General features: G+C 38.2%; 2 protein-coding genes across 3 annotated transcripts in view; one reads left to right on the forward strand and one right to left on the reverse strand.

The window, feature by feature from the left end:
* Positions 1–11583, forward strand: part of LOC117299870 (cytochrome b ascorbate-dependent protein 3-like) — a 34266-nt gene extending 22683 nt beyond the window's left edge. The window contains exons 2-5 of the mRNA XM_033783452.1: positions 6158–6385; positions 7142–7344; positions 9313–9470; positions 10361–11583. Coding sequence (XP_033639343.1) covers positions 6205–6385; positions 7142–7344; positions 9313–9470; positions 10361–10592 — 774 coding nt within the window. The 5' untranslated portion in view covers positions 6158–6204 and the 3' untranslated portion in view covers positions 10593–11583. The remainder of the gene's footprint in view (positions 1–6157; positions 6386–7141; positions 7345–9312; positions 9471–10360) is intronic.
* Positions 11584–17010: 5427 nt separating this feature from the next.
* LOC117300364 (cytochrome b reductase 1-like) lies at positions 17011–23901 on the reverse strand. Of its 2 annotated transcripts, none has more exons than XM_033784137.1 (5): positions 23780–23901; positions 22977–23206; positions 21305–21510; positions 19800–19969; positions 17011–18475 (listed from the first exon to the last, which is right to left on the reverse strand). In XM_033784137.1, the coding sequence occupies exons 2-5, from the start codon at positions 23161–23163 to the stop codon at positions 18310–18312; spliced, it is 729 nt and encodes a 242-aa protein (XP_033640028.1). In that variant the 5' UTR covers positions 23164–23206; positions 23780–23901; the 3' UTR covers positions 17011–18309. The 2 variants fall into 2 exon arrangements, with proteins under 2 accessions (XP_033640028.1, XP_033640029.1); XM_033784138.1 differs by lacking the exon at positions 23780–23901 and adding an exon at positions 23611–23769.
* Positions 23902–23986: the final 85 nt, after the last annotated feature.

Consider the following 23986-nt stretch of genomic DNA (forward strand, 5'->3'; position numbering starts at 1 on the left):
ACCCCTGGGGGTTGTTGACTTCAAACTGGAGGTATTGTGGATGACATTTTTATGCCCTGAAATAAATGGTCCAATTAGCCGAGAGGTGTAGGAACATTCTTCAATGCTCGGACGTTAGGAAAATGACACCTGTGGGTGTTTTTATTCGGAGTGAGAATAATTCGACGGGCCCCGGGACTCCAATATCAAATTAAGCAGAGGATAAAAGTTCGAGAGTCAATTAATAATTTCCACTTAAGGCCTGCTGTTGAGACTTCTATGTATTTTGCGTGTATTATTTAATATTTAGATTTTTTTTTAATATTAGCATTTTTATTCTACGAGGGCACCTTCATCCCCAATACCTTTGGTTTTGAAGCCCTGTATACCAAAAGAGCACGTTTTCAAATTAACTTATTGTGGAAGAGTAGGAGTAAACCCATGTGTGTCTGGTTCACAGCAAGCACCATTGCTTATACAGGCTTGCAGCTACAGTGATAAAGTTCACTTTTGAGGCATCTTTGGTTTTATCACTGCCAGAAATTTATAATAACGATAAAGTTTGCTCCAGTCGTTAAATTCACTGTTCTGCAGAAATACAAAAATCATGTAAATTTGGGGAAGTGTCAAGATTGCATTTAAGGATGTTATGTCTAGGCGTACTTAAATTCAAATTAGGACAAAGGAAAAACGTCTGGGTAAAGCTTGAATAGTTTTTGGTATTAGACTATAACTTCAGTTCAGACAAATCAATCATTATTTTATGACAAGAGACTTAGTCCTTTAGATTGTAGTAATTAGGTGAGAAATTGGGTGGTGGTGATATATAGGTTGAAATATTAATTGGTTTTGTGGGCTTCTAATCCATCTGTTTTATTACAACGCATATAAATGATTGCCAACATGCGAACCGTCCAATTTGTTTTCCCATTATTGATCGTGAACACAAAAATACACAGCAAGTTTGAATGACTTTCCCGTACATTTCGAGAAAAAAAGTGTCGCTGTTCAACGAACGTGTTTTTGAAGATACCATTGTCACCCAAATGGTTTTGTTTTCCCAACGGAAACTTCAGATCTCTTCTATCTCACATTAAACTCTTATTGCATTTTTCTCCCGATAGATTTTCACCCAAGGCAAGTGCCAACCTGGATGTACAAAACACAGTCGCTTCTGAAATGTGATATTGATAGTTTTTGCTTTTCAAAAAAGACTAATAAGGGCAACTATAGAGCCAGGGTTTGGAAACTAAAAGCATTCATGAAGGCGTCAATTACGAAACGGAAAACTCTCATTGGTAATGTATCCAGTTTTTGCCTTTTCTTGAACCACACTTCAAGTACTAAAAGGCCACAAGAAAAGGAAATAATGTTGTCTGGGCCCGACCTTCCGCACAAACGATACATAGGAGACAAGAGATATGCCTACACTTCGATAGAAACGCTGGTGCAACACTACAGCGATCAATATGCCTGATTTTTTTTTTTTTTTTTCGATGTTTGGGTTGTCGGGTTGGCGTATGGCCCTTTTCCAAACCACGGCTTCGATTTTGGATTCGGCTTGAGGCTCCGATCTCTCGTCTGAAGCCTGAGCGCGTATACGCAAAGCACGCACAATTTGTCAAATCGACCTGCGGGGCCGAGCTAACCTGAGCCGAATCCTTAAAGCCGAAGCCGTCGTTTCGAAAAGGGCCTATGTTTCCTCGCCTTCCACCTCGAGGAACCCGGTTCGAACGCGGCCTGGGGCACTATGTGGATTGTGTTTTTAGTTATCTGACAGCGTGGACTTTTTCTGGAGTTTGCGTTTTTTCTTTCACATCGAAACTTTAATTCCTTGTCTTCTCTATATGGTTCTTGGCTAGTACAGCGATTAAGTTCCCTTTTCTGAGAGTTATTGACTTCATAACAAGAATTAAAATTTAAATAAATTAAGAAGAAGAAAAATGGGGAAAAAATCGTCTTGAGGCCGGCCTTCAAAAAATGATACAAATTAATTTGCATTAAATTGCCGTTATTGGAGGATTGAAGGCTTTGCACCCGACGTCACTGGTGCTCACTGGTTGCTCAGTGGTCCATCCGGTGAGCCATGCTATACCTCTAAGATGGCTGCAGTATGACCAAAGAAAAACTGAAACTATTCTGTATAATGAGGCAAATGCAACCAAAGCGTTCACAACACGTATAAACTATCAAAAACAGTGCTAGGCATAAAAAGTTGATCCGCTGCAATTTATTATACCCAACATGCCCACGTGGGTTGCTTTGAAATTGTAACGGGACGCCATGCATCCATCGCTTTGTCTGAAACGGCTCTTATATTTGCCCACCTAAAACACGGAGGATGTGAAGCTTTTGCCTGCTCAAAGCACCGAGAGTTACAAACACCTGTCACGGGTTTAAAAATAGCTTTATGTTACAAAAATGGAAACACATTCAATAAATGGCTCACATGGAAATGTATAGGCACTAAGTCTTATTCGACTGAAGTAGAGACCTGCTATTAGCAGAACTTCTTCCACTTTGCTTTGTGAACAAATTATTTCCTTTGAGGTGTATTTTTGCTTTTAGTAACAAAATGGTGAAACTGTTCATCGTGTCATTAATGAAATGTGGAATTCTTTCCACCATTGGCTAAACACCTTTATATTAGTCAGTTATAGGCTTACTCTTTACATCATAAAAATCACCAATACAACTAGACGGAGAGAAGCAATTATGTTTTACTTTTATGACATAATTATTTAAACATACGTTTACAAAAAACGTCGTTGACAATGTAAAAAGTCAATGCCCTTGCCCCACCCACCCCAACCCGTCCATAACAAACAAAAGCATGCCTCACAAGCCCACCCACAACCTAATGATTTTGTAACAACAAAATGTCAGCAATGGCCGTGTCGTATAGGGGGATGTTGTCCCCATTCGGATTCGTTGGGTTAAAGGGCATTGATTCGAGAGAGGGCGTTATCATACGAAAATTTCTGTGTCGGATATTTCTGATTAATGCATGCTAATACTTCAATGTAGGGGGAAACGCCCTCGCCCCCAACTCTGCTGTAAATCCGCCAATGCATGTACTAGAAATAACCCTAGCCATAAGAAAAAGTGCACTAGGGTTTCGAGGTTCGACGCGACATTTTCTACTACACACTGACTCGGCAAAAACATGTCTCAAACGCCATTTTATTAGTATTAGCATCCGCGTCATTTTAATCGTGACACAAAATATACCAGTACGTGCTTTTTCAAATGCCGCCCGTTTTACCAGTGCATAAGAAGCCTTTTTTTCAAAAAAAAAATCAGACATTTATATTTTTGAACAGCCTCGGGCAAAAAGCTTCCCTAAATGAATTTGCGAATCTTCAGCGCTGATTAAAGTGGGAATACTCTATATCACTGCTAAACTATGTTTGTATCCGTTTTGGGTTGGAGTAATGTATGTATAGCCCGCGGGAATTTTAGACCGTGTCGACTTGATTTCAAATAAAAGCGTACGCAAACAAAACAAAAACTACAGATAAATGGTGTGGTGTTGCGATCACGGACGAAGTAATTACTTTTGTCGGTTTCATTTTACGAGAAAATATATATTACACGTGCTAGCACCAGTCTTCTACAGCCGTTCCAGCGCATCCTGTAATTGTAGTCTAATATTCAACATTATGGGTAAAAACTGGCCTTTATGCTTAATGGACAACATCAACCTTTTGAATTTTGAGAGTCTGTATTAAATAATAGTGAACATAAGTCAATTCCGCTCTTTGTTTGACAATACAAAGGGGATTACATTGCACACGGCTTGTTTGCCTTTCAACTTTCGTCAATCCATTAATAAGATGACAGTTTCACCCCTGTATGTTGTGTTTAGTTGATAAACACCTGCCATGCTCTTCACATAGCGCAAAATATGACACCATCTTTTCACACATCGTGCCCGCGAACTGTGGATGGAAGAGCACCTTCTCAACTTGAGACATGTTATGATGGTGTTTTCGTCATCAAATGCCCTATTTGATATTTTGCTGGTTTATTGACCTATGCCTGAGATCACAGATTTAAAGCCATTATACACTTTCGGTAAACAGTATTGTCCAAGTCCCACACTTCGTGTATCACAACTTATATATAAAATAACAAACCTGTGAAAATTTAGTCTCAATCGGTCATCGGAGTCGGGAGAAAATAATGGGGAAAACCCACCCTCGTTTCCCCACGTTTCCCCGTGTCATGACATGTGTTTAAAATAAATCCGTAATTGTCGCTATCGAGAATTGATATCGTTTTAATGTTTTCTCAAAAAGTAAAGCATTTCATGGAATAATATTTCAAGAGAAGTCTTTCACCATTATCTTCTGTAAACCCTGTAAATTATTTGTAAATCTGTGAACTTTTTTTTCTGTACCGAAAGTGTATAATGGCTTTAAGATTAATACTATCTAGAGGGCTAATTTCTACCTGTTGATATATAGTATAAAACATTGTGAGAAACGGCTCCCTCTGAAGTAACGTAGTTTTTGAGAAAGAGTTATTATCTTTTATCTATTCTGGTCAAATGATTCAGACCAAGCCCTTTTGAGGCATCTGAAAGTGCACACATTTTGTGCAACAAGGGTATTTTTTCTTTCCTTATTTTCTTGCAACTTCGATGACCAAGTGAGTCCACATTTTCACAGGCTTGTTATTTTATGCATTGATACACCAAGTGAGACTACATTTCACAATTTACCAGAGGTGTCCAGTGCCTTTAAGGGTGTCAGATAGAGCAGTCACTGTAGGTAGCCCTTGCGGTTGCCTATCATGATGAAATATGTCCCTATACTGTTTTCCTAAGGCCAACTATCATGCCTTCTCAGTGACTTGGTTCTTGTCTGCACTGAGCCTTCAACAAATCTTGTTTACTTCCAATTGGCATAATTAGATTTGTCAATTGGAGGAGTTGAGATAGGAAACAAATCCTATTCCTCGGTTTTCATCAGATCATCCACGTCATCAATTTGACCACTTTCTGCTGCTTGATGTGTGCTCTTTCTCTACAGAATGATGGATCATGTTTAAAGGCAGTGGACACTATTGATAGTTACTCAAAATAATTAATAGCATAAAACCTTACTTGATAACGAGTATTATGGGGAGAGGTTGATAGTATAAAACATTGTGAGAAACGGCTCCCTCGGAAGTGAAGCAGTTTTTGAGAAAGAAGTAATTTTACATGAATTTGATTTCAAGACCTCAGATTTAAAACTTGAGGTCTTGAAATCAAGCATATGAAAGCACACAACTTCGTGTGACAAGGGTGTTTTTTCTCTCATAGTTATCTCGCAACTCCGATCCTCAATCGAGCTCAAATTTTCGCAGGTTTGTTATTTTATACATATGTTGAGATACACCAAGTGCATGAGAAGACGGGTCCTTGACAATTATAAATATTGTGCAGTGTCTTTAAACGGCTGGAGTGATTTTTTGTGGTCTACGTTGGGAGTATTTCAAGATTATATCCACATTGCTGCCTCGTCTTTGTTTGTGTTGAGGAATATTTTCTCTGTGGTTTTACTCACTCAAAGGTTAAGGAGGAATGATTTCTGTAGTTTGTGTTGATGGGGAGCATTTGAAGTCCTTCTCAACACAGCCTCGTCTTTGTTTGTGTTGAGGAACAATTTGGTCAGGGGTTTTACTACAGGGATAAGCTCAAATTGTTTAAAATGAAGCAATCCTTGTATCTTTTGTAAACAATTTTTTTTTTTATACTTTACCATTTCTTAATTTGTTTTGAGGTTTATTTTCTCCACGGTTTCACGGACAGGATAAGGAATATTTGTGTTTTAAGATGAGTTCAAAATGTGAGGTGGTCTATGTGGTTTAGCGTTTAAGTGTTTCTTTTCTCGCTTTGCCTGCAAAATAAGGAATAACTTTTGCTCGCAGATCATTTAACAAACATTATAGCTTAGTTGGTTAAACACAGGCTCAGATTCAAGTCCCACTTTTTTAGTGAATATTTCATTGTACAACCCCCAAATAATACTAGTTTCCATTATTAATTTGGTTATTTTATTGTAGAGGATGGTACACCCTCAAAATATTACTCCTATGACAGAACTTAATTGTGTCAAACTGCAAACAAAACTTGTTTTAAATTGTAGAAACCTCATTGTAGTTGGTTTCTTATTTTTTTTTTATACAGTATACACGGATTCTATATCCAAGATATCTGGTCAGCCCACAGCAGTCATGTCAGGAGCTTTCTACCCCCTGGTCCTGGCCTCTCAGGTCGCCGTAGTCACTGTCCTGATCCTGGCCGGCTACTGGACAGGTCATTTCCTTGGAGGCTTTGCCTGGGATGGATCAGCGCAGGAGTTTAATCTCCACCCACTGCTGATGATTCTTGGGCTTGTCTTCTTCTACGGAGATGGTAAGAGAAAGAAATACATTAACTTGGATTTATCTACCAGAAAGCTATACCACAGTTCTAAGAGTTTGGTATATCACCATGGTACCCAACATTTTGTTCAGGTAGTTTTTCAGTAGCACCGTAAGTTTTCATTTTATAACTTGGAACATAGGAGATACGGGAAAGCTCCATTAAATACACTGGACACTATTGGTAATTGTCAAAGACCAGTTTTCTCAGTTGTTGTATCTCAAGATATGCATACAATAAACAAACCTGTGAACATTTGGGCTTAGTTGGTCATCAAAGTTGGGATATAATAATGAAAGAAAAAACACCCTTGTCACACGGAGTTTGCGCTTTCAGATGCTTGATTTCGAGATCTCAAATTCTAAATCTGAGGTCTCGAAATCAAATTACTTCTTTCTCACAATGTTTTATACTATCAACCTCTCCCCATTACTCGTTACCAAGTAAGGTTTTGTGCTAATAATTATTGTGAGTAATTACCAATAATGTCCACTGCCTTTAAATGATTTCTGAGTTTTATCAAAACTGTTGGATGAGCAATTATTCTGCCTGGTGGAGTCAGCAGGCCTATTCTTGTGCACTGTTTTGGAAAATAGAACATGGAGATAACAGGTGTGATTTGCCAGACAAAAAAGGATGTTTTATTCCAGCCTCTCTTTATATGGAGCTTTCCCATATTGGTTGAGAATTTGCAGAAGCTGTCCAGTCACTCCAAGAATCTAAGTGCATTTTTGTCTCAATCTCCAGCCATCTTGATGTACCGAATCTTCCGCAAGGAGAACAAGACAGTGGTGAAGATAATCCATGTGTTGATGCAGTCCTTTGCACTCATCTGTGGAGGCATCGCCCTAAAGGCAGTGTTCCGCTACCACAACAATGCAGGCATCCCTAACATGTACACGCTTCACAGTTGGATTGGCCTACCAACTTACATCATGTTCGGCTTACAGGTAAGTATAATAAAGGAGCCCAAGATTTTACTATTAACATCAGATACAATATTCTTCCAACAGCCTGATGAGCTCAAATTTAAGTAGACTGGAGACCATTGGTATACAATCCTCTTTGGGAGAAGAAGCGTTACCCTTAATAGGTTAAATTTGGTAACAACAACCCTGGGAGCCATGTATCATGCAGGAGGTGCATGGCATCACCAAAGCACAACAGCACAGTGAGCAAAAATTAAGTAGATTGGAGACCATGGGAGAATAGGGGTTTACCCTTAATGGGTTAAATTGGGTGGCAACCCTGGGAGCCCTATACTGGCCATAGAGGAGGTGCATGGTCACCCATTGGAAAACGAGTTTGTTTCTCTTTATCCGGGATAAACTGGGATATAACTGGGATATCGTTGGTGACAATGTGCCATTCCCAAACTCCAGTAATTTTCTCTTATACCCAAACTGGGATACATTATGTGTCATTAACCAAGATAACCTCTTGGGCACATGATCAGGGGCCAATTTCATAGAGCTGCTTAAGCAAAAAATTCGCTTAAGCACGAAAATAGCTCGCTTATTTTACACATGTTACTGGCAAAGATTTCATGCCATATACATTGCTTGTGACTGGTATTTAGCTGTTGTTTACCTAGCATAACAATTGAGTGGAGTCTTGGCTGGTTATCTGATTTTACTAGGCAAGGATTTTTTTGCTTAAGCAAAATTTTGTGCTCAAGCAGCTCTATGAAATTGGCCCCTGATCACCCAAAAACTCCTTGTATAGGAAGCCACTGATTGTATATTATTTATCCCAAATACATTCGGGAAGGTACTTTTGCTTGAGTACTGTGCATGTGAACACCGTCCTGATTCAATTAGACACACACAAGTATTATATCACTCGAGAAATTGACACACGAGGCAATTTACATGAAATCAGTTCCAGCCGTCGGTTTCACCAAACTGTTCCTAACTTTGGATAAATCTTAGGACTTAGGACGAGTCCCAACCTTGCACTGTAGCATGTCAAACTTAAGATTAAGCCTAAGTTAGGACGAGTTACTCGTCCTAACTCGAAATGAGACGAGTCCTAACTATTTGTGAAATCGTTCCCAGGCAATCTTCAAGAGAAGAAAACATTCTCATTTCAGTTTTCTCTTTACTTCCTTGGGGATATAGTAAGTTGCATCTAAAATAATGTATGCTGTACTACTGAAATGTTCCTCGTGAATTCAGTGCAGTTTGGGAGACTTAATAATGATAGGTGGCAGCAGACTTACAAGGTAAATTTCCATAGACCTTTTCGCAAATACCGGGGCGCGCGCGTAAAACTTGGAATTAGGTGCATTGTGGTCTTGCTGGTATCCAAATTTGATCCATATCTATCCCACAATGCACCTCATTCAACAGTCTGCGCTTGCGCATTGGTATTTGCGATAAGGTCTATTGTTTTCTTAGTTCTGAGCATGAGCACATTACCGAGAACAATGGATTTTACCTGGTAAGTCTGCTGCCACCAAACGTCCCAAAAGTCTCCCATTGTTTGCCTCGTGAGTTGCCTGAAAATTTTACTCTGTGTGACATTGGCCTTCAGTGTTTCTGGACTTGAGTAATTTATGCTCTAATTAGAAAGAAAACAAGAAATGTGGATAACAATCTGTTTTGATGGGGTGGGGACCGTGTGCTGGGCTAATTGTAAAATTAGACCCTGAACGATCCAAAGGGACATGTCACACAAGGCAATTTACAGGCAACCAGTTCCAGGCAATCTGGACCCATTACCATTTGCATGTTCTCATAATTTATTTGATATCAAGACAGTGTTTGAAAAATTACTCGTGTGGTACCAAAGTGTTCCTTTTGAATGCACTGCAGTTGTTTGCCTCCAAGTTGCCAAACAAGTTGTCTCGTATGACAAGGCCCTTAAACTTAACCAGACGTTAACCAATGGTATTTCTTGTTGTTTTCTGTTTCCAGTATATAGGTGGTTTTGTCTCATTTCTATTCCCCAAGCTGAGTGAGAGGGGAAGAGCCACCATGTTGCCCTTCCACAAGTATTTTGGAGTCGCCCTCCTAGGGATGGTGTGTGCCACCGCAATAAGTGGAATCAACAACAAGCTCTTCTTTGCTTTACCGTAAGTCTTTGTCAGATTCTGGGATGGCACCTTTGGTAATTGTCAAAGACCAGTACCCTCACTTTGCGTATAAAAAACATATGCACAGAAACAACAAATCTGTGAAAACTTTTACTCAATAGGTCATCAAAAATGCAAGAGAATAAACACTCTTGTTGCATTACTTTGTGCTTTCTGTCTAAAAAAAGGTCTTATTAGGCCTGAAGTATTTCAATATTTGAGTGAGAAATTACCTCTTTCTCAAAAACTATGTTACTTTTGAGGGAGCTGTCAACAGCTCTCCATTACTCGTTACCAAGTAAGTTTTCATGCTGACAACTATTTTGAGTACTTACGAATAGTGTCCAGTGCTTTTACCCCTAGTCAAACAACATTGGTATTCTAATATATTATGTGAATGTTGAACTGAATCTTGATAAATCATGGAATATTTTGTTTCAATTAAATTCATTTTCTCGGTCCTACCATGGAGGAAAATTTCCTTACAAACATGCCATACACAAACTAATTAAACACAAACAATTTAAGACCATCTTAGAAGAAAGTAATTAATGCTTAGACTGATCATTGAGGAGACGAACAGTGTAGGGTATGAAGGAGTTGAGATATCTGTTTGTTTTGCATTGAAGCCATCTCCTACCACTCCTTAGTCTGATGAAAAATGTGTTTAATGGATTGTCGATGTTACCTTTTCATTTCAAACCACACAGTCATGAGTAATAGTGCTTTCAATAACATACGAGTACAATAGAATAATATCATGTCGTCATGAAAGCAAAATCTTGCAAACAAAACCACATTTACCGATTACTTTTACATTGACAAACCTAAGCATGTAACCCTTTGATGGTGATTGACATAACAATAACTTTTCTGTAAAATGTATATAGGAATACAAGTGATACTCCATACAACAGCCTCCCTGCACAAGCCCATGTTGGTAACTTCCTTGGCATTGCCATCATAGTCTACTGCCTCATTGTTGGCTTCCTGGTCACCTTTGATGAGTTCAAGAGAGAGGAGGTCATTAACCCAGAAAAGCTACCCCTAGCCCACGCAGAGATGAAACAGTTCAAGACAATGGATCCTACAGACACAACAGGTGATCAAGAGGTCAAATAGACGGTTGGGCTTATCTTCAATATGAGGCAAAATTAGGATTTGTGGTGGCAGAAGTGGGATTACTGGTGGCAGAAGTGGGATTTAAGGTAGCTTCAAACCAAATAAAGTACCTCAAGTGATATGCATGTACTTGGTGAGGAATTTCCAGCAGTGTTATGGGTTTGTCAGTTGTCCTGTTTCCGATTGTCTGCCATGTACACTTATTTCCAGAATATGGCTGTGAATAATCTAGGAATTGTACTTGTGACTAGTTTGTAGTGTAGTTCAAATCACTATCTAGTTTAGTCCAATAAATTGTATTACAGTTCACTAAATTGAGTAATAACTGCTAAATCTTAGGAGCAAGGTTCCAGAAAGTTTGAAGTTAAACATTATTTTAGGCTTTGTCTTGAAAGAAAGTACCAGCGAACCTAGGAAAGTTGTACTAGGAAGAAACACTTTCACTAAAGTATTACTCTTCAAGGTGGGTATGTACGAGGTAGGGCCTATAGGTCATGAGTAAAACGTCCTGTTATATGTTAAGTAAATAGTCTTTCCAACAATGTGCTATTATATTTCTTTGGACTCTGAAAGAAATGTCATTATGTTTCTTGCATTTGAGCAGTATGACTTTTAAAACACAGTCCTTTTTTAAATATTTATTGCTTGGTGTGATCCAGTTTTCTTTAGCCACAAGTGAGTTGAATAGGTATTGTGATTATTAGAATTGGTAGTTAATATAACCAAACCATGAAATGTTACTTCATCAAAATTGCCACTATTTCTACTGTAAGATTGTGAACATACTGAAGTTTGAAACATTTATTTCTTAGAACTGCTTAGCGGAACTTCTGCTTAATTACTATGCTTAAACAAAATTAGATTAGAACCAAGACATCGCTTAATATGTGGACCCAATTTCACAGAGCTGCTTAAATAATATAAGCATAGAATATTCCTTGAATTTGTCTGCTGAGCAAAAAAAAAAAACAGGCCACCAGTTACAGATTGTAACCTTATTCTGGCAAGCGGCACAATTTTGTTGTGTTTAGCTACTTTCTGCTTAAGCAGCTCTACGAAAAAAGCCGCTCGAGAGTTAGATTTGAATATTGTCTAGTACAGTTGACTTGTTTAGTCACAAGTTACCGTTGAAATTTGAATTCCTCAGACAATAGAGACAGTTGCCATGTCAAATGGTTAAAGGCAAGCATAGCATAGCAACCTCCAGATGAGCAAACCCTGGGGTGGATTTCACAAAGAGTTAGGACTCGTCTTAGCTCCAGTTAAAACGAGTACCTAACTTAGGATTGATCTTAAGGTCTACATGCTACAGTGCAGGGTTAGGACTCGTCCTAAGACCTAAGATTAGTCCTAAGTTAGGAAGAGTTTTGTGAAATCGACGGCTGGTACCATTTTGCCATACATATGTACATCTCTTTATGCACATATCTTTATGTACATGTACATGTAACTATACAAAAGCATGCCCCAAACCATGAGACATAGAACTGGTTCTATTATCTGAGAAATTAAGATTCCAGCAGCAAGTTGCGACTATAAACAGTCATTGTACCAGACATTATTCAAACCTAACTTGCTAATGGCGTATAACAAGAGCAGCGTTGCACGCAGAAAACATCTGCTTAGTAGTTGTATGAAGTTGTCACTGGGTTAAAGGGAAGGTACACGTTTGGTAATTGTCAAAGACCAGTCTTCTCACTTGGTGTATCACAACATAAGCATAAAATAACAAGCCTGTGAACATTTGAGCTAAATTGGTCATCGAAATTGCGAGAAAATGATGAGAGAGAAACACCCTTGTTGGACGCATTTGTGTGCTTTCAGATAGGAATAAAAGATTTCTAGCTTGAAGTCTTTTATTATTTTAGTGAGAAAATACCTCTTTTATCAAAATCTATGCTACTTCAGAGGGAGCCGTTTCTCACAATATTTTATACTATCAACAGCTCTCCACTGCTCGTTACCAAGTCAGTTTTTAAGTTAATATTTGTTTTGAGTAATTACCAAACATGTACTTTCTCTTTAAGTGTTGGACAGATCTGAACATTGTCATTCCTGCCTGGATTTAGAAGTTCCTCGTTTCACAAATGCCTTGCTAAACATGTGGACGTAATGTATGTACTAGAATTAATAGCAAATAAATATTTCTATATGTATATAAACAGTGTGTAAAGACAAAAGAATATTAATAATACGAATTGTCTGTGGAACATAATGTATTCTATTTTGATGTTAAAATGTAAGTCTGCATTCTAATGTTACAAAATAATTATGTAGTTTTAGTGAAAATTTGACCCAGTACTTGTTTTTTTTTTAAGGGAAAGTGTCAATATATTAATTTAATCCTTAAACAGAAAGTTATTCAAAATATGGCATTTAGGGCCTAAGGCCTTATAATAAAACCAATATTAGATTATTCTAATGAAATTATTTATAAGGGATTTGAAGAGAAAAAAAATGCCCATTGAAGGTTAGGAAATATTGGGTTTTTGTTAAGTTACCAATAAGTAAACACTTTAGGTAATCCTGCAAAACGAAAACTTATGTACTTCTTCCCTTTATTGCCTACATTTCTTTAAAGTACATGTACACAGATTATGTCATTTATTGTGACAGTTCTCTTGGCTTATTGGGGTATTAATATATATTTTTTTACAAAACACAGGGAGCATAAATTCTTAATCAACGAATTTTACTTTCAATTCTTTCTGTATATTAAGTTCTTACAAAAATAGATCATACACTGATGTAAAACAAAAAATTACATGTCTCATGTAAATTTTGAAGGACGAATTTCTGGATGAGGAAGGAGTCATGTATTATAATTTGTTTAAACCCTTACACTGATGTGTGTTAAGCAATGTATACTCAGTACTTTCTCTCGTTCTCTGGACATATTTGTTTAAACCCTTACACCGATGTGTGTTAAGCAATGTATACTCAGTACTTTCCCGCATTCTCTGTACAAAAAACCACCACAGGCAAATCTCTCCAGTGTAAGGGTTAAAAACCAATTATATTCTTTATCTCTCATGCAAAACTAACATCTATTAAGCCCATGTTTCATTTTAAGTGGATTTTGGTCTTCCTCTGCTCTGAGATGTGAATTGCCTTGATCACCTTTTTTTGCATTCTACAGTATTTTAAGACTCCAAGTCTTTCCAAGGCATTCACCTTCAGTTTTCTGAAACAAAGACGGGGGCAGGCACAGCAATTCAGTTTTTCCATTTTCAATGGCAGAGCTGAGACATTAAAAACACGGAAATCAAGGCCCAATTTTATTGCTCTGCTTACAGTAACCAAAGAATCGGCGCTTACACAAGCATGTAATCCAAAGCTTACGTTAAGAGTATTTCATGATTTAGCAGGTAATGATTACTGCTTAACTCAATATTAAATTAATAATAGCATAGAGCAAGGACCTTTCTCTATGATAATAGTAACAGATATCTATTAACTTTTTGTTTACTAAGGTTGATATTTAACAGTTGGAGCCAAGGAGCCACAAAGCCTTATGAAATGTCTTAACATGAAGTCAATGTTCAACTGTGTATGTACATGTATTATATTTAAAAAAATCTTTAGCGATGTGAGTTGCAGGGAGTAACTGTATATCCAAGCCGTCTTGTCAATAAGCCTTTTGCTGAGTTAGATTTTAATAAAGTCCTGTTCGATGACTTGCTTAGTAAAAATTTACCATTAAAATTTAAATTCCTCCGGCTATAAAGACAGCTGCTGTAAAGTGAAACCTGTGATCAAGCATGTCATTGTACCACACAATATTTAAATATAACTTGCAAATGGTATATTCATGACCCACCATCCTGAAAAACAAATAATGGTGCTACAATCTCTTATTCTTAATATTGAAAGGCTGCTAAGGAAATACAATATCAACTAATTAATGTTTCATTACCCTAGTGGCCTGTTATTTTAAACCACTGCTTGGGCTCAAACTTTGGCTCTGTCTGCCGCCGAGCTCTGGTGTTTCTGTTCAGCAGAGTGTGGGATCGAGTTTTGGTCGTGACGCTTGTGTCTCTTTATTAAGCAAGACACCCGGCCATTATTGCTGTATCCTTCGGATGGGACGTATAAGCCATTGGTCCCGTGTTGTGTAATAATACACGTAAAAGAACCCAGAGCACTTGTCGAGAAGAGAAGGGGTGCCCCCCACCAAGTGTTCCTGGTTTGATTGGCTGTATATTGCATCACAGCACCTGGTAAACCATTACACGGTGCTATGTAAAGGATTGGGCTCATACTTCATGAACGAAGCTCCACAAAACCTTGCAGGAAAATACTGAATGTTGAAGTGCCTTGAGCATCACTGAGTGAAAGATATGAGCGCCTAATGAGAAGCCACTACTATTATAAAACAACCGACAGAGCCGAAGCACAAGCAACAGTTTTGAAAGGGCCACAAATCGTGAAATAGTAAATATTCATCTTACATGTATTGTTGTATGTGACTCTCACAAATACAGACTGTATAGAGCAGCAGCCATTTTGTTTGTCTCTGACTTGGAAACCAGTGTTGCCAAATTGAGACTGGAAGGGCCAAAAAACAGTCGGGGCCCTTGGTGGTAATAAATGTGTATATGTTATTGTAAGTCATTGTCATTTAACACTATAAAGGTGTATGAAAAAAGGTTCAAGACCTTTTTTTCTTTATTTGTACAACGTAGTATTTGTCTCCCTTATTTTACAACTGCTTTAATAACTACAGTTGGGACAAAGTAGTGCGCACAGATTGGGCCCATCCATAGTTTGAGTAGCAAACTCAAGTTGGGCCATAAGAACTGGATTCAGCATTTTGACCAGCTCTCATGGTACATATTGTACATTCCCTTACAATTAAACAAAGCGAAACAGCAACAGGAACTGAGTAGATTATACTTGAATTAAATCTCTTTTGGGAAGAGGAGATGGTTCTGAGAAGAACCTGAAAACTTGATTTCACAAGAGATTGGTCTTTTGTTAAATTGAGTTTTCAGGTTCCAAGATTCATCCTTAGATGAGCTGTCAGTATATCACCATGGTGATATGGTATTGTGACATCACACTTTGCTTGGCGATTAAGATTAACACGAGCTCTTTGTGAAATCCGGACCTTGGCCCGATAATCTTGATTGCTAATTGTGATATCACTACAGCGATTATTGACAACTTATATCGTGTTTCCAAAACAGACTTAATTCGTCCCACGACTAAGTTTGCTGCACCATGTAGAAAATAAAAGAGTATTTAATTAAACTTTACAACATGTATAACTCTATTGAAAATGTATTGTGCGTGACTGTGGAGTCTGTTGTGTTAAAGTCAATCTGTACTCTACGAGCTAAAAGATGAAATTAAAACTAAATATATAAATTAACAGCTGCAAATTTGTAATGTTTTGTTTAACTATTTCTTGAATCTTTAAACCTTCTTACTATCCACAGCATTTCCAAGTGAACAACCATTAGTGAACGGGATTTTGGGTTCGAACGAATCAAACCACTTCACCATGAATCAACACTTCACCATAAATGCTTCCCTTCACCCAGGGGTATAAATACACATTGTTGATGTGTTTGAAAAAGCCCCTGGTGCGCGACGGCATGCCTGCAGCGATTTACCGAAATTACTGCGTAACTTGTGCCATGACGTAAGTTTTGTGAAATCGACTGCTGGGGTGTATATTCCCCAGGGAGCTGAGAATGATTACAGATATGTTATTGGCCCAACGACCTGGGGTCGATGTCACAAAATGTTAGGACTCGTCTTATCTCAGTCTTGTAAAATCCTATGTTTGTATTTGTATATTGTGTTTGTATGGGAGTCGATTGATTTGATTTGTTTGATCTCCAGTTATTTTAGGACGAGTTACTCAGGACAAGTAACTTGTCCTAACTTAGATGGGTCCTTGGAACGCTTTCACAAAAGATAAAAAGGGTTTGATGCCTCCTGACTTCCATGGAAAATCGATCCCAGGGCACTATATTGTAAAGAGCATTGATACATTCTTGTTAAAAATGTGCTACATATTAAGAACTAGCTATAGCTAATATTATTCTAATGCACTGGTTGGGTATGCATAAAATAACAAACCTGTGAAAATTTGAGCTCAATCGGTCGTCGAAGTTGCGAGATAATAATGAAAGAAAAAAACACCCTGGTCAGACGAAGTTGTGTGTTTTCAGATGCTTGATTTTGAGACCTCAAATTCTCAATCTGAGGTCTCGAAATCAAATTCGTGGAAAATTACTTCTTTCTCGAAAACTACATTACTTAGAGGGAGCCGTTTCTCACAATGTTTTATACCATCAACCTCTCCCTATTACTCGTTACCAAGAAAGGTTTTATACTAATAATTATTTTGAGTAATTACCAATAGTGTCCACTGCCTTTAAGGGTAAAACACAAATCACATATGTACATGTACATGATGTGATGTTTCCATTTTGTATCTTAAGCTTCTAAATTTGACCTCAACCCCACATAAAAATGATATGAGAAATGTCATAAGAAATAAAACCATAGAAGTTGCTTTTAAAAGACTCGAGAAAGTGTCATGAAGTTGACAAATTTATATTTGCTACTTAAAACACTTTTATTATTGTTAGTGCAGAAATTGTATACCAGGGGTGATTTCACAAAGAGTTAAGACTAGTCTTATGTCGACTTAGGACGAATTACTCATCCCAACTTAGGACTGGCCATACGTCTTTAGTATCTCCTAGGACTAGTCCTAAGTTAGGACTAGTCCTACCTCTTCTGCCTGTTTGTGAAATCGACCCCAGGATTATTATATATATAAACTGTATGATGTAAGGATAAACTTATGGTAATTATTCAAATAAATCTTTGGATAGCGCCCTCAAGTGGTGCTATTTGTCATTTCCCACTCTAGATTGGTGCCTCATTCACAGAACTTGTGATTTCTTAGAATAAATTGAACACCAAAAAGTATTCCATCCCCGACCTTTGATGTAATGTAACCATTTAGTTACAAATAAAGGAGTTGGACACAGTTAAGCATACATCTGTGAAGCGACACAGGCTAACTCCTATACTTAACAGTGTAAGGAAATCTCAAATAGCATTCAAAAAGATTTTTTTTCACTTTATACATTGCAACTTTCAAATTTTGACCACAGCTCAAAACAGCAATCATCCGAATCCCAATTCTTATCATGTCATAATTTGATGTAATTTCGCACTAAAATGTATTTGAAAAATGTGCAGTGATCTCATCAATGCATTTATTGAGTGACAATATTATCATTTCTACTAAAATCCAGGTGTGTGTGTGTGTGCATGTTAGAGGAAATTTAGGCAATTTTGCTTACACGTAAAAGGATTACCAACCAAAACACCTGTATGGTGTTTGTGGTTGGTCCCCACTGCAAACCTAAACGGTCAAATGTCTAAAAGACACTGGGCGAGGGAATAGCATCTAGATCGTTACATTGCCAAACACTAAATACATGTCATTCCACATCTATCTTGACAGTGACATAAATGTAACATGTACAGGTATGTGGGTTTTTTTGTGCGTTAAAGTATATTGTTACTTTTAATAGTGTGCATATCAAAAAATAATATTCCACTAAAACCCTTATAGGATTATAACATCTAATAAACAATAAAAAATAATAAACAATATTCAATATCCCCAAAGCGTATGACATTACTTTTGTTTCACACAAAGAAAGTCTGGTACCCTGTACCCCGCTTACTGCTCCACATTAATCTGCTCTCTATACTCCCTGTCCGTGTTGGGGGCAGTCTTGAATTTGTCGCTATACAGAACATAGCACACAAGGCCAACGAAGAGGATGATAAATACACCAAAAAAGTTTGCCACGACGGCAACTGGTGGTAACTGGTCGTAGTTTGGGCTGCATGAAATGAAACAAAAAATGTATTATAATATAATAACAGTTATAATGTGAACTTTTAAAGTGCGGGTATCTGCCGCAAGCGGCGCTCATGGTACTGATGTATGAAAACAACCAACAAGCAATGAAAGTAGCACCACATAATTAGAAAGTAGATTAACAAAAGGTTCATTATGGAGACGAGTTCTTAAACTGGAAAAGGATTACCAACCAAAACACCTGTATGGTGTTTGTGGTTGGTCCCCACTGCAAACCTAAACGGTCAAATGTCTAAAAGACACTGGGCGAGGGAATAGCATCTAGATCGTTACATTGCCAAACACTAAATACATGTCATTCCACATCTATCTTGACAGTGACATAAATGTAACATGTACAGGTATGTGGGTTTTTTTGTGCGTTAAAGTATATTGTTACTTTTAATAGTGTGCATATCAAAAAATAATATTCCACTAAAACCCTTATAGGATTATAACATCTAATAAACAATAAAAAATATGCGGGACATCTTTAAACAAATTAAACTAAATTGTTGGTCAGCTGACCAAGATTTTTGGTAGTTGATGTTTGGGTTTTAAATTGCTAACGGAGCTATCTAGCCCTACGTTGGCACTCTCCTTATCTTGTTAATATCTGTGTTTGGGGGTGCCAGTCAGAAACCATTCAACATGTCACTGCCGTATAGCCAGGGATCACAGGTTTCCCCTTTGGTTTATTACTTATTTATTTGTAATTACCACTCATATGAACTGAAGTCTTCAACCATTTTGGTCTGGCTTTCCCAGAAACTTTTTCCGGTAACAACTCCGATATTAATTTTCAAAAACCCACACAGACTTTTCCTGGAGTGCTGACTAAATGAAGTAAAGACACCAAACATTGGGTGCGTTTGATTATCTTCCCTGTGTTGACCCCGCAATGCTCCTTCGGGTGAGCCCCTTACAAGAGCTAATCGCACGATCAATCACCCTCTCGTGGTGACGTCATGCACCTGGGGCCAGCCCCCAAGTGACCCATTCCACAAGCAGGGCACTGGGGGCAGACCAGGGTGGGCCCCTGGATTGACGCCAAAGCTATTCGAACCTAAAGGGGGAAGACCGGGGTCTAATCGAACGCACCCATTGATCAGGCACTGGAATGTACAGTTCTCATTTTCATTTGTTTTGTTGTAGCGCTTAGCAACAGCTGCAAAAGGAGCTTTATATATATGCTATTATTATTATTATTTTAGGTTCAAAATGTCCCCCAAGCAGTGAAAGAGTTAACACGTCTTAAAGGAGCTCAGTAAATATTTGTCTACATCTATTCGAGGGGAAATACTCACATAGAGAAGGAGATTTTCTCTGCCGTGCCGAGCAGGGATGCCGCTCCGGCCATCACAAAGATCAACACACCTCCGTAGACGTGAAAGTGAAGATAAAACTTCCGGAGGTTGGTCATCGAATTCGGACTGAAGACGGCCATGATCAAGAACAATGTAAGGCCCAAGAGGAGCTGAAAAGAGAAAAATGACGGGACACTAAAGTTAAAGCCATTGGACCCTTTCGGCAAACAGTATTTTCCAAGGCCCACACTTCGTGTATCACAACTTCTATATAAAATAACAAACCTGTGGAAATTTAGGCTCAATCGGTCATCGGAGTCGGGAGAAAATAACGAGAAAACCCACCCTTGTTTCGCCGTGTCATGACATGTGTTTAAAATAAATCCGTAATTCTCGCTAACGAGAATTGATATTATTTTACTGTTTTCTCAAAAAGTAAAGTATTTCATGGAATAATATTTCAAGAGAAGCCTTTCACCGCTACCTTCTGTAAACCCTGCAAGTTATTTGTAAATCTGTGGATTTTTTTTTTTTTTCTGTACCGAAAGGGTCCAATGGCTTTAAAGGAACGTTACAGAATGGGCTTTTGCTAACAAGACAGTTGCTAGCAGTATAAGCACTTTATGTAATCCACTATACACATAAACTGACAAACCTGTAGAACTTTGAGATCGATCAGCCATCTGGGTCAGAATAATGAAAAACCAATTACAAATTTTGCATTGCATTGATGCCAAAATAAAAATGAATAAAACTCTTACTGAGCGATAAACTGCAAATGCGAAGTTAGATTATTTATTTCTCATCAAATATGACATTTCAGACAGAAATATTTCAAGGGATGTTTTCTGATTTCATCATCATTAGACCATGTAAGTTTTATGTAAATCTGTGATCTTCACAGTTTTTGTTTCTTACCAATTCTGCAACATTCTTTAAAATTAAATGGGAGAGTATGGTGCACATTAACACAAAAAGGGGGGGGGGCAGGGCACTGCAATGTTAGTTAAAGAGTTAAAGATATGTCCACCTATCAAATACTATTAACTTGACTTGACTTGTGGAAATTTGACTTGTGACTTGTCTTGGCTTGAACAAAGATGACTTGAATTCACAATAACAATAAGTCCCCTCGATCTACCATAAAGCGAAAGTAGTAGTCCCGGCTGATTTTCTACCTTCTGCCCAGGTAGCAGTTAAAAAGATTGACAGTTCTTTTTAGAACTGAGAAGTCCTCCCGAATTTCGCAACTCTACTCTGCAGTACAGTAGTAGAGAAATTTCACGAAATCAACAAACAATCTAATCCCTGATAGTAGAATATAATGCAAGACAAGTTCGCAAAAGAACATAATCTGCCCAGCAAGTAGATACACACATAGTGTTACTGCAGACCAAATTGTTCATTGATACCTCACCATGCAATGCCTCAATTTTTATAGACTTGACATGACTTGGTTACAAACATTTGTGAAAACATTGACACAGTTTTTTTGTCTATTTTACCTGCAGACAGAAAAAGGAATACGTGGCAATCCCGAGCCAGCTATGTAGAGAGTACATGTTTGGGATGCTATTAGCGTTATGAAACTGGAACACACAGGCAAGGCCGAAGGATGCACAGATCAGAGCCACCAGTTGCAAGAGAAAATGAACGATCTTTGCGAACAGGCGATGGACATTGTTTCCAAGAATGCGGTAGGTCATCAGAGCTATTAAGGTAACCAAAATAAAAACAAAAGAAAATAGTATTAGCTGTTTGCAAACTGCTTCCCAACCTTAAGGACCTATGGTATAAATGCAATGAAATAGGTAATTGTCTGCTGTTTCGACCCTAGCAGAGTCTTTCTCGAAACAACACAAGCAGAGCCTTTGAGAAAGACTCCGCAGAATAAGGTTGAAACAAAACGCCACTAACTATTTATTTTTAAAAATTCAAATTAAGATCCCCAATAGTGCAGGTTTGTTATTTCTTGATGAATTTTTTTCAATACTTTTAGAACTGTCTATTGACAAATATGTTGACAAAATAGGGAAACTGCCAATATAAGGGGCAAGATAGCTCAATCGGTAAAGCACTTTTTCTATGATCACTCTGAAATTGAATAATTGAATGATAACTTTAATTTTGGTTTGTGCTCCGCCCCATTGCGTATTGACCAATCACAACGCATTGAAGGTCCGACAAATCAAGTTCGACATGCAGGCACGTATGCTGACACGCGCGATAGAGTTGTGCAGAAAGGCATTAGAGAGGCTCACTTGTTCTTGCACACACATGCGTTGTGGGCGGAGCCTAATGAATCGGTCTATTGAAAATGAGAACGGTGCATAGGCTGAGCTGTCGAAGCCCCTATAAAACCTTGAGCTGCTTAAAGGGAAGGTACACGTTAGGTAATTGTCAAAAACCAGTCTTTTCACTTGGTGTATCCCAACATAAGCATAAAATAACAAGCCTGTGAAAATTTAAGCTCAATCAGTCATTGATGTTGCAAGAAAATGATGAAACAAAAAACACCCTTGTTAGACGTATTTGTGGGCTTTCATAAAAGACTTCTAGCTAGAAGTCTTGTATTATTTTAGTGAGAACATACCTCTTTCTCAAAAACTACGTTACTTCAGAGGGAAGCGTTTTCCACAATGTTTTATACTATCAACAGCTCTTGTTTTGAGTAATTACCAAACATGTACCTTAACTTTAAAGCAGAAAGTATCGCTTAACAAGTTTCGATTTAGAGCAAAATGAGCAGGAAACCAGATGGTACATGAGAGATTGTATTTTGGCTGGTAACCTTATTCTGGTTACAAAACCAAACTTAATATTCTTTATCCCCAATGCAAATTTAACGTCTATTATATCGTTGCAGTACCCGCTGCAAAACAGAGGATTCGAACTGCCTCTAGCTACCGGGCAATCTCGGTAGTCTAGTTGGAAAGACAATGCTCTAGAATTGCAAGGGTCGGGGGTTGGAATCCCAGCCGAGCGATTTGCCTGTAAGATTTATTCACAGGACTCGGGAAAGTACTGAGTATACAGTGCTAACGCACATCCTAGTATGGGTAAAAAAGAAAACTAATATTGTTCTGTTTAGCAACATCTATTTTGCTCAGCTACTTTTTGTGCTTTTAAAAGCAAGCTCCACGAATTTGGGCCCTGAAAAGATCTTTATTTACTCACAATTGCCATTGAAGAACAGGAAACCAAGAGCCATGAACACTGGATGAAGGTTGAATTCTTTCCCTGTCTTGTCCAGAGCGAATCCCCCACCGTATTTAGCAAACCAAGTTATGCTAAGTCCAACGACGGTCAGGCCAACTAACTCGGCAAGGAGTAGTAGAACAACCAGTGACATCGTGTATGGCATCGTCAAATTGGTATATCTGTTTCTTTTACTAACTGCTGGTTATCTGGAATATTAATAAGAAATCAATATTTTAAAAACAAAATAACTTGGCTGTATCTACAGTGGAAACACCAGACCCACTTTTTAAAGACAATGAAGAAATTTCAGTTTTAGAACCCCTGACTGAACCCCCGATCCACTTGGCATGCAAGAAGCCAGTCAGGGAATCGAACAGGGTCCACAGAGGTCCAGGGACGTGGAATACAGGGAATAAACCATTGAGCAAACCAGACCTGACTGCCTAAAGAAATGAAAACGCGTTGCATTAAGGAACACTCTTTAATACTGTTTAAAGTCTAATTCAGCTAGAACTATTTTTAAATAATAAAATATGTCCCAAGTTTTTGCGAGATCTGATTTAAAAAAAGAACATGAAGGGCAGAACATTTTGTATGGAGTTGACGTTACGTTTTAACTGTAGTTCTAGTAAGAGTAGCCACCCGGAACGATACATAACAGCAGGTAGAAGATAGAACCATCGAGGACAGCGACACACAACCCAGTATATAGCACTAGCAGTAAACCACCAAAATCCAGGTCTGTCCTGCCTGTGTGTGTGACAGGTGGGAAAACTTACATTCGTTCACCTCCGCCGCGCGTACGACAACCACGATTCACAGGCACAAGTCGTACTCTCCCTTTCGCAGATTTGTGTCAGATATTGTTTTAAACCACGGACCTAGGAAGCAGACGATGACAATACAATAATGTTAAAGCGATCTAGCTCATGAGCTGAATGGAGCTAGCTACGCTTCGCTTGAGCGAAGTGTGTTGCGTAAACGAA

This window comes from Asterias rubens, chromosome 15 (assembly GCF_902459465.1).
Source record: "Asterias rubens chromosome 15, eAstRub1.3, whole genome shotgun sequence".
In the NCBI taxonomy this organism is placed as follows: Eukaryota; Metazoa; Echinodermata; class Asteroidea; order Forcipulatida; family Asteriidae; genus Asterias; species Asterias rubens.

What these genes read in the sequence shown, in the direction of transcription:
- LOC117300364 (XM_033784137.1), bottom strand. Translation starts at nt 23,163, where the DNA reads ATGCCATACACGATGTCACTGGTTGTTCTACTACTCCTTGCCGAGTTA. An exon ending in ATTCCTTTTTCTGTCTGCAG is followed by an intron (nt 19,970 to 21,304) that starts GTAAAATAGACA and finishes TTCTCTTTTCAG; the next exon opens with CTCCTCTTGGGCCTTACATT. An exon ending in GAGAAAATCTCCTTCTCTAT is followed by an intron (nt 18,476 to 19,799) that starts GTGAGTATTTCC and finishes CATTTCATGCAG; the next exon opens with CCCAAACTACGACCAGTTAC.